Genomic DNA, 9,786 nt, shown 5'->3' with positions numbered 1-9,786 from the left:
CCTTCATTTTCCGCCGCAGCCTTCACCACTTCCTCCGTGATCATGATCTCGTCTCGCTGCTCAAAGCAGAAGCGCCATTACTTCCATACCACTATCTTCATTTCCCGCCGCAGCCTTCACCACATTCTCCGTGACTATGATCTCGTCTCCTAGTTGCTTAAAAAGGAGCGCCATCACTTCTCTGCCATTCTTTCCATTTTCCGCCGCAGCCACAACCACCTCGTCCGTGATTGCAATCTCGTCTCCTCGCTGCTCGAGAAAGAGCGCCATCACTTCCATGCCATTCTTCCTATTTCTAGCCGCAAGCAGTGTCACTTTCCCGGTAATCACCGATCCAAGGCCCAATAGGATACGCACAACAGCCGGGTATCCCATTCTAGCTGCACACTCAAGTGGTGTTTCATGTGAGGCATCGGTAAGATGGATCAACTCTTCTTCTTTATCATGTTGTTCATATAAGTGAGAGACATGCTCCGCTATAGCAGGAATACCCCATCGTGCAGCTACATGCAAAATGGAGAATCGACGTGGAGGTTTGTCATAAATAGGCATATCAAGACAACGATAAGCTGCCAGCCAGGACTCTCGACACGGAGAAAAAACGTTGAAGAACTCCGCCTGCGAAGGCATGACGATGAATCTAGACTGCGCCATGTGCGCGTGATTGGGCCACTCACAAGTAGCATAGTCTGAGAAGTGCGCATGTGTTTGCTTCGTATCTTGAAACTGCTCGATGAGGTGATCAATACAGCGATAGGCAAGGTCGGCATGTGCTTGGAATTCACTAAAATGAGCCTTTTCAACATCCTTGATCAAATAATCTTTCACAGATTGATGTAGTAAGAGGACCGTTTCATCCTGAATGACGACCATCAGACGACAGGACTCGATGTACTCACGCATGAACTGGGTACGTGTCTCTGTGTCATCTTCGTCTCGACGTAATCGACAGGCCTCAGCGAGCTCTAATAGGTTTAAAGGCCGCCGAGAAACAGCAACGAAACCGAGGACGAGTCGAATCGTGCCTTTCTCCCTCTCCTTTTCAAGGGCTGCGCTAAAAAGCTTCTCATAAAGAGAATGAAGGCCACTAGGCATTGCCTCTATGCATGAGATCGCGTCCTTCGAGGGGGTATCTTCGAGCTCGTTGCAGGCTATGCCGACCCACAGAAATGTCCCTCCAGCTTTGTCTTTAAGTATTTCAGTAACCCGTCCTTTAATTTTGTCTGTGTACTTAAGCTGCGCCACTCGTTCCTTGATGCATTGGTCAATGTCTCGCTTCACATGGGGAAAGGACGCCAAGTCCTTATTTGCGAAAATTTCCAAGTGTTGGCGGATCTCTGGATATGGCCGGCTGGTGACCAGAAATTGGACATTTGGCGGGGCATCGGGACTATGAAAGGTCTCCCGCAACTGTCGGAGCAGCGTCTTTTGCGATTCATCATCGCATTCGTCCAATGCATCAATAATGCAATATTTTCGGCCGGTTGTGCGGTCCGCCGCCGCTAATATAAAGATCGTCCAGAGGGCGTCGAAGGATTCGAACAGCTTCGCCTTTCTCTCATTGTACTTTGGCAGGACGTAGCTAAGAAGCGGTGGGTGCTGCTGGATGAGTTGGAGGAGAAGACCTCTGACGACAGACGTGGCTGTCCTCCGTGTATCGAAAGCGGAGTCGCAGAAAAAAAATGCCAGCGTCTTCCCGTCCGTGGCAGTGAAGTCCGTTGACAGTTCGTCGGTGAGGTATATCGCCAGCGTCGACTTCCCCGTGCCCGGGTTGCCGTGGAGCCACAGAAATTGGGTTGCGTGACTCTCAGAGTTCTGATTCCTACTAGGCCCAAGCCAAGCAGTCAAATCGTCCGTGCCAAGTATCCACTCGCAGGTACCAGCAGCGCGGTCACCTTTCTTGCGTTTCAGAGCCTTCTTGTCATCGAGCGGGTCGGTGACGAATAGATCATGAAGACAAGCTCCAGCCTCTGGGTTGTATTTCAATGCGGCTTAGCGAACTGTTAGCAAGACCTGGAGAATTCTTATGCTGATAGGACGACAGTGAGCTTACCATGATTGTCAGTAATGATTTCCCTTCCTGTCCGACTCGGTTAGCATACGCCTAGACTGGTGACAAGAATACACACTCTCGAACCGGCGTCGAACGACGTCGTTCGCTCGGTGGCACATCTCGGAGATCACATCGGACACCCTTTCGAAAGCAGGGTCGGTTGGGCCGTAATACTTATTGATCTTCAGGTGATCTTTGTCGAGTGCATACCTGTCGAGGCCTGGGATACAAGCCGATGTCTCGTCGACGACCTAGGGAGGTGAGTACGGCTCCAGACATCAAGCATCTTTCAAGCGGTTACGTACCATTCGTTTGGCCACCCCGGCAATCCCCAGCCGCCGCCCATAGTCCGTTTCGTGGAGCTCGGTGAAACACGCGACGGCCGTCGACAGCTTGTTGCGCAGCTTGCAGAACCGATGTACTCTGTCTCGGAGCGCCGGCTCGTCGAACCCTAGCTCCCTCGTAATGCCGCGGTGGGAGCCTGCCGGTCCCACCAGCTGCGCGAGAGCATCAGCGAGGGGTTGCCACTTCGAGCCTCGAAAAGGCGTGCCCAGGAACACAATACCAACGGTCGTCTTTACTAGTGACTCGTATTTGCTGTCGTCGTTGGCGGACAGAAAGGCCTCGGAGTCGGAGATTAGCAAAAGCGCATACAAAATGGCGAGGGCATCAGCGAACCTGCACGATAACATTTCCACCAAGACTATGGCCGACAAAGACAAGCGGCCGGCTCGGGTAACTGGCGCGGAATGAGTGTAGGCTGTGGACAAGTTCCTCTCCGCAGAGCTGGAGGCGCGTCTTCGGTGCGTCTAAGTGCCAGGACGACTCGTAGCGATATACTATGATCCTGGCCTTGGGCACCAGCGCCGGCAGCATGTCAGGGTCCCGAAGCCAGTTGATATGCTTTTTGCCGTCCTTGCATATCCAAGACCAGTCCGCGTCTGAACCAAGGCCATGTACGGCAACGATGCTGTTGTGATCAGATTGTTGTTTCCTCAAAATTACTCAGAACACTTTACTCGACCTCAGCATCATCGGCTGCGACGCGCGTCTGCTCAGGGTATACTATCGTAAGACGCTTCCGAGTCTGATCCTATGCGGTATTACTATGCTGCTCCTCCATTGCCCAGATGACATACCTTTGTCCTCTCTGGCACCGAATGATCAGGACGATGGTCCTGCGCTACCTGGGACTGTCGTCGCGATTTCGCTGCAGATCTGGCTCTCGCTGCGAACAACCAGTACACGGTGGCAACGACGCTCGCTAAGAAGGTGAGTAACCACCGTTGCGCCCAGTCCATCGCGGCCAGGGGTGTTTGCGGGGCAGAAGGTTAGTTGCGGGCGGTGCACGGGCGACTGGAGCTTGTAATGCTAGAAGATGTCGACGGGTCAACCACGAAGCTTTCGTTTTCAAAACAGCAATACTTGTCTTGAAGATAGAATAGGATAAAGGTAGAATACGATGAAAGGCGTGTATGTAGACGTAAGGGTGTATATACGCTGTTGGGAGAAGGTGTAAGAACGTGGCCAAAGGACGCAGCGGCCAGGGGCGATGGTTGGCCTGACCTTAGGGATACGTAGTTTGGGAGGACGCTTGGTGGCCTTAAGCCACTGTCTCCCCGCCCCAGTGCAGCAAAGTGCAGGTTCAGCTTCTATAGAACCCAATCAAGTGTTGCACAGCGTACTCTGGTGTTGCATTCGTTATGCCGACCATTCCCGATGTGCCTATGTACCCTCATCGCGACGGGTGCTCCTCTCCTCTTGACGTGTCTCTGCTGTCGCCTGGCGAAACTCCAATGGCGGTCGGACAGTCCTCCTGATGTCAGACCAAGGTGGGATAGGAAACCCGACGAACTCGGGAGCGTCCAACGCACTCCATGTCACCACTGCATTTTGATCTAACGCATCTTGTAACAGGCACCTCCATTCTCCGTCCGTCTCCTCGCGTACGAAAACGAGCACAACAACGCGTCCCGACAAGGTCGCGACCAGCTCCTGGCGCTTCTGCCCGCGTCCTACCGCAAAGAATCTGGTGACCTGGGCACTGCGGGTCTGCATGTCACTGCTGTGTTGAGAGGGAGCTCGACTTCCAACGGCTCGCCAACATTCAGGACTGGCTCTGGATCGCGGGTCTGCCGTTGCCGCCACGTGCCCTGCACCACCAGCTCTTGCTAGGTCGCGAGGTCTTCGTCACGGAACAGATGGGCATGCATCTGGTCTGGACAGCAGGGCGCTTGTTCCTCAAGCCGATACCGCGTTTCCTCCTGGAGCCGGGCTTCTGAGCTGTCTATCTCGTTTGTACAGACGGATGTGACTGTTCTTCCAACACCAAGGCCTTCCACACGGCCGTCCAAGAGAACGACTTTCGTATTACCAAGGACGAGTATCTCCTTCCTCAAGAGCTGCGATGGCCGGCATGGCGAATTCTCGTAGAGCAGTTGGACATGGAGCGTATCTATCCCAATGTCAACCGCTGCTTCATCCACGGCGAGCTGCGCCTCAGTCGTTTGAATAAAATCTATGCCCTCTCCAAAACCCCCCTGCGTGGCTATATGGCTCGGTGGGACCAGTACGGCAGCTTCTTCCATGATTATTTTGCTTGGCTAGCCAGCGCAACAGCGTATATCGCTATTGTCCTGACCGCTATGCAGGTCGGGCTGGCAAACGAGTCCCCGGCCCATAATCACGCGTTCCAGTCTGCGTCGTATGGTTTCACTGTGTTTTCCAATTTGGGACCTCTAATTTGCCGCCTCAGTTATTATGTTTCAATTCTGTAGCATGTTTTTGTTTAATTGGGTGAAAGCTCTAAATCGGAGGAAAGAGCGTTAGTTTTCGTTACACCGTCATTCGCCGAGTATCCCTCCATGCTTGCAGACTTAACTGGCCGCATCTCTCGTGATCGAACTCTTAAACTCCCATGGTCCGAAGAGTTCCCAGATGAGCCACCAATGCTCGAAGCTATGTGGGCCAGTTCATGCTTGCTGAGTCCAGGCAGCGCCCCGTGTTCCTACGCACGTATGCTTGAGATATTTTACCTTGAACGGCTTTTTGCTACGAGCTCTCGGCCAATACTAAACGCTTCTAGCCGTCGTCTTGTTGCGCCTATAGCGTGCAGACAAGCGTTGGTGTTGAGGAAGGCTATCAATCACGACGGTCGGCTAGCGGTGTGGATGTCCGCAGGCCCAAGTATATTTTCAGCCGCGGTTTTCTCTTCGCATAGATCCCATGTGTGCTCAATTGCAAGCTTTGAAGTAGCTCCAATATAAACGTGGATATGGCAGTACTCAAGACTTCAGCAGTAAGCCTTATGCAGAAACTGCACTGATGGATAAGCAGCTCCCGCACGCAGGTTATCGCAAATACGCTGCGCCGGTCACTAGTTCCGATCGAATGCTTGCATCAGTTGGTGGTGGTGGGAGAATATTGATACACGCTGGAGATGATACATATTCAGCGCTTGGTTGGATGTGCAATAAGCCGCCGCATCGACGATCTTTGCGTTCAGTAAGACCCAGCTCCTCCTGACCGCCGCCAAGTTTTTAGACTTTCGTTGAGTTTCTCTTTGGCCATTGCCGCCGCAGGGTGACTGACGCCCATTCTTGACAGCAGAAGCCGGGCCTGGACCACCGTCGAACTTTTGATCTCTGACGATGCTGTCATCTCGGGAGGAAATAAGCCGGCTCTTGAGTCTGATAGATGGGGTTTCTGCGGACTGATTGCTGCCCTGGGACGCAAATTTATAAAGTCCATATCTGCTCTGCTATCTTCGATGGCGAGGCTAAAGAGCCCAGAAGCGCATACAAAGTACGGAATCCAAGCCGGAATGCGCTGTAGTGTAAAGAGATCGTCGTAGGACTGGGTAAGGATAAGGATGGACTGTACGGCTTGCACACACATCTCGTGAGGCTGGACTTCAGAAGGGGCAAAGTTGGAACCGACAAATGGTCGAAAGGTGCAGAGAATACAAAAATGGTAGTACATGCTACGCGACGTCGTCAGCATGCTCATTTGAGTCACGATGATGGCAGCTTACTGAATAAAGAGAATAAATGGACTCCGGCTGCTGTCGTTTCCAACGAGCTCGAATAAATCGCCGTACCACACGAGACATTTCTGGTATGTTGCAATGATGTCCTCTTTTGTCGATGGAGCGGCTCTTTGATTCGCAACGATGGCCATGTACACCAGTTCTGTGAGCTGGAACAATTTGGTAATGAGATTGTGCGGGTTTGCAGGCTGGAAGTTTATCGCAGTAGAACGATCTGAAAAGAATATCAATGTTGGCTTCTATTGGACTTTTTAAAGGTATCGCCGGCTTACCTGGACGCATTGTACTTGCTGCTTCGTCATTGCATGGGAGTTGGTCCAGTATAAAGGAATCTTCCAAAGTGTTCCCATTGTCGTTGAACAGCACACCAGTGGTCAGATAAAACATCCTAGCATGTAGATTAGTCATGGTTAGATGACATGAAGTAGCAGAGGCGAATCTCCTGAAACACACCTAAGAAGCGATATTGCGCCACCATACGTTGCCGCTCGAACCTTGATATATAGCTCATCCAATTCACTAACATCGCACTCTCTAAGGCACAATGAGCGGATGCCCTCGGTGCACAATTTGACCAGCTCCCTTGCTTCGTTCTCTTGACCACATCGAATGTGATAAAGGGCCAGAATGCCCAGAGACTGAATGTCCGGCAGGCTCTGGCCCGATCCTTGCTCTCGAAGCAGAGATTTGGCTTTGCGCAGAAAATACTTGCTTCCGAGCCAGCCAGAGGGCAAGATGTAGGAATCATCCTCTGTCTCGTTGACAATCCGTATAGAGAGCGCCAACAATGCGTGTACCAAAGCTGAGGAGCAAAATCGGGAGGAACCGGCATCATAGTCTTGCAGAAACTCTTTTTTGCGCAGAATGCAAAAAGAGACACAGTCCCAAGTGTAAAGGACGTCGAACAAGTGCCGAATGTGTGCGCAAGTCCACCCTACCTGCGTCCACCCGTCTGTCTGCGCCAGCGTCGTATATGCATCCAGCGGTGCCAATGGAAGTGACAGCTCACGAGATGAGAGTGGCAGTGAAGACGACCTCGACGCGTTGCACTGCTGGAACGTAGGATGGCAAGATCGCCAGGAGAGCAGCTGGTCAAAGCAGGACGAAGCTGTCAGCGAGGTCCCTCTTGATATCGAATCAGACGAAAATGCGGCTCGATCCCCTCCCGGCAGCACAAAAGGACCCTTCTCCAAATTAGACCATTTGACAGCATCAGTCCAGCCCTGCAGCGCGGCGCTACCGTTCGTCGTGGCGCTGCTGCCCTGGTCCTGAGCCCGCTGCGACTTGGCATCTTCCAGTCGCTGCCTCAGTCTTCCAATGTCAGCGCGCAGTTCGCTCTTTGATACCCTTTTGCGGCGGTTGTATTCGCAGACTTCGCCCTGTTGATTGCATCGGTTGCAGGGCTGTTCTCCGTTGCACTGATCGGAAATTCAGGTGTCAGCGTCATACATACAACTATGAGATGGCATCAAGTGCAATGGTAGGACAATATTCGCAGAAAAAGGAGCTGGTGGCGGGCGGGTCGTCTGTTGTTTATGCGTAAGCGAGGCGTAATGAGAGGACGCACCTTTGCTCGTTTCTGGCGGCAGTGCTGGCACGCGGTTTTGACTTGCTGACGACTGGACATCATCTGCGAGCCAAAATGCTGTGATATGATCATGTCGGATGAAGTTTGCGGGGCATAATCTGTGGAGCGGAGAAGAAAGACATGTCACTATTACAGTGGAAACGTTTGACGACGGCCCGTTGCGCTGCTGTGGTGGCGGTGCATGACATACCCACTGCAAGATAAGTGTACCCCGCACTTCATGCAGCTTCTGTCATTGTGCTTGTAGGAACCCTTTTTCGGTGAAGCATGGAGTCCTAGACGGCAAAAGCTTGTGATTGCACGTTCTTTCAAAAGACAACTGGCTTCTGCGACCCCAGCCACATTGTTACGTGCCCAAGCTTTGCAGACTCTCCAGACCCAGAGCTGTCATGACACAAGCCGCTCCAGTAAACCCGGATATTGCTTGCACTGAAGCGATCGCTTTCATGCATCCTTTACACCGTTCCGACCGAACCGTCAATCAACTCTTGGCAACAGCCAGCACATGCCAACCCTGAAGCGTACTCTCTGCCTTTCCAAGGCTCTCTGCGCTTTCCAAGGAGAACGCGATTTAGTATATACGCTTGCGTTTCTTTCTGATACCGACGAGTTTCCAAATCATGTACCAGCGCTGTGCATGCACGAGAAGCCGGGGACGGATGAATCAGGAGTGATCATCGCGGTCAATCAGGCCCGCCACGGCGATGGTCTCTCCACTCTGAAAGACATCAAAGATGGCTTCGAGAGCATTTTCCATTCGCTATCCAAAACTTTGCAGAGTGAGCAAGCGTAATTTTCTGGCGGCTGATAGTTTTCATTCAACTGCGCGATAGCTTTTGATGCTTAAAAAGTAGTCTTCAGGAATATTGTGGCCATGTGCTCGCTGCGTATCCGCGAAGGATGCGTTTTGCGCCGCATAAGACAAAGAAAACCAAATAGTTGATCATGCAATTGTTAAAAGACATGTCGGCATCACTGGGCAGTATATATCCAGACTTTCGTGAGCAAGCCAAAGCCGTGATCAGAAATATCGATATGTGGCTTAAGCACCGGACCGAACAACGCCTCTGCGACCATGTTGAAACTGTTGTCCGGCTTTCTCGCAACAGTCACTTATCTCAAATGTTTTCGTCAATTCCAAATACCCTTATGTGCCCGAGTGAGCGAAGAAATTTGCTTAAGATGATCTTCAGAGTGGCTCGGAGCCGTGACGCCCACGATGTCTGTACCGCACTGCCAAAAGATATCCTGTCGTTCGCGGAATGAAGGTTGTTCTGGTCAGCTTACCTCAGCATGCATTTCGCTCATTGTCCGTTAGCATCAAATTGATTTTTTTGTTACCTGTGCGAGATTGCAAATTGCACATGGGAGTCAGACCAATATTGCACGAGTAGCCCGTTTGCTTAGTCGAGACGAACGAACAGCGGAAGAGTCATTCGCTTACCAGTGTACCAAAGACCCTACAGGACGGGAAAATACATGCGGAGATACAACTCATTTACTTCTCGAAACAAATCGGCCTAAGCCGGCCCCGAGAGTCGTGGCATCAAGCAAAATGGCATGCTTCCTCTGCAATGTATTCTTGGGTCAAGCCGCGAAGGTGTATACGAAGCGGTGTCATGGAAGACTGCATCCTGCCTTGAAATTGCCTGTGTTCCCCTCACGGTGCGGATTGGAGCGCCTCTTCCTGCAAAGTTTAGAGTCTTATATCCGCAATAGTGCAGCTACATTGCTGTCGAGGCAGCGAAGAACTCTCTTTCCGCAGCCTAATGAAAGTACACTGTGGACGATGGATATTTCCGCAACTACATTGGGGACGCTGCGAGGGCCAGGGAAAATGATGGAAGAAGAATCACCGAGACTAGAGTCCAGCATTAATACCAGCCGAGAACAGCCGACCACACAAGCAGCGAGTGGTTCAGAGCTTGAGCACACACTGGTTGGTCAAACGGGATCAAGCATCGACGTCGCGCCCTTGGACAAATTGGATCTACTTACAGTACGTCAGGGAAGCTTGGCCACGCTCACTATCGACGCCTCCACTATTGCACCTGTCCAGGCAGGACCGGTTATCATTCAGCTTGAATACACGGTGGG

General features: G+C 51.8%; 3 protein-coding genes across 3 annotated transcripts; 1 reads left to right on the top strand and 2 right to left on the bottom strand.

The window, feature by feature from the left end:
• Positions 1-60: 60 nt before the first annotated feature.
• On the bottom strand, positions 61-3,354 carry BBA_08961 (vegetative incompatibility protein HET-E-1; the record flags this gene model as incomplete). The annotated part of the gene is made up of 7 exons (XM_008604058.1): positions 61-1,970; positions 2,054-2,080; positions 2,130-2,304; positions 2,359-2,676; positions 2,732-3,023; positions 3,073-3,146; positions 3,193-3,354. 7 exons carry the CDS (start codon positions 3,352-3,354, stop codon positions 61-63), a joined length of 2,958 nt encoding a protein of 985 aa, XP_008602280.1.
• Positions 3,355-3,756: 402 nt separating this feature from the next.
• Positions 3,757-4,335, top strand: BBA_08960 (uncharacterized protein; the record flags this gene model as incomplete). The annotated part of the gene is made up of 3 exons (XM_008604057.1): positions 3,757-3,855; positions 3,971-4,111; positions 4,165-4,335. 3 exons carry the CDS (start codon positions 3,757-3,759, stop codon positions 4,333-4,335), a joined length of 411 nt encoding a protein of 136 aa, XP_008602279.1.
• Positions 4,336-5,554: 1,219 nt separating this feature from the next.
• On the bottom strand, positions 5,555-7,761 carry BBA_08959 (nitrate assimilation regulatory protein nirA; the record flags this gene model as incomplete). The annotated part of the gene is made up of 5 exons (XM_008604056.1): positions 5,555-6,035; positions 6,087-6,315; positions 6,374-6,489; positions 6,555-7,519; positions 7,669-7,761. The coding sequence occupies 5 exons, from the start codon at positions 7,759-7,761 to the stop codon at positions 5,555-5,557; spliced, it is 1,884 nt and encodes a 627-aa protein (XP_008602278.1).
• Positions 7,762-9,786: the final 2,025 nt, after the last annotated feature.

Source organism: Beauveria bassiana (assembly GCF_000280675.1).
Source record: "Beauveria bassiana ARSEF 2860 unplaced genomic scaffold BBA_S00043, whole genome shotgun sequence".
NCBI lineage: Eukaryota > Fungi > Ascomycota > Sordariomycetes > Hypocreales > Cordycipitaceae > Beauveria > Beauveria bassiana.
This window is presented reverse-complemented; position numbering and strand designations above follow the sequence as displayed.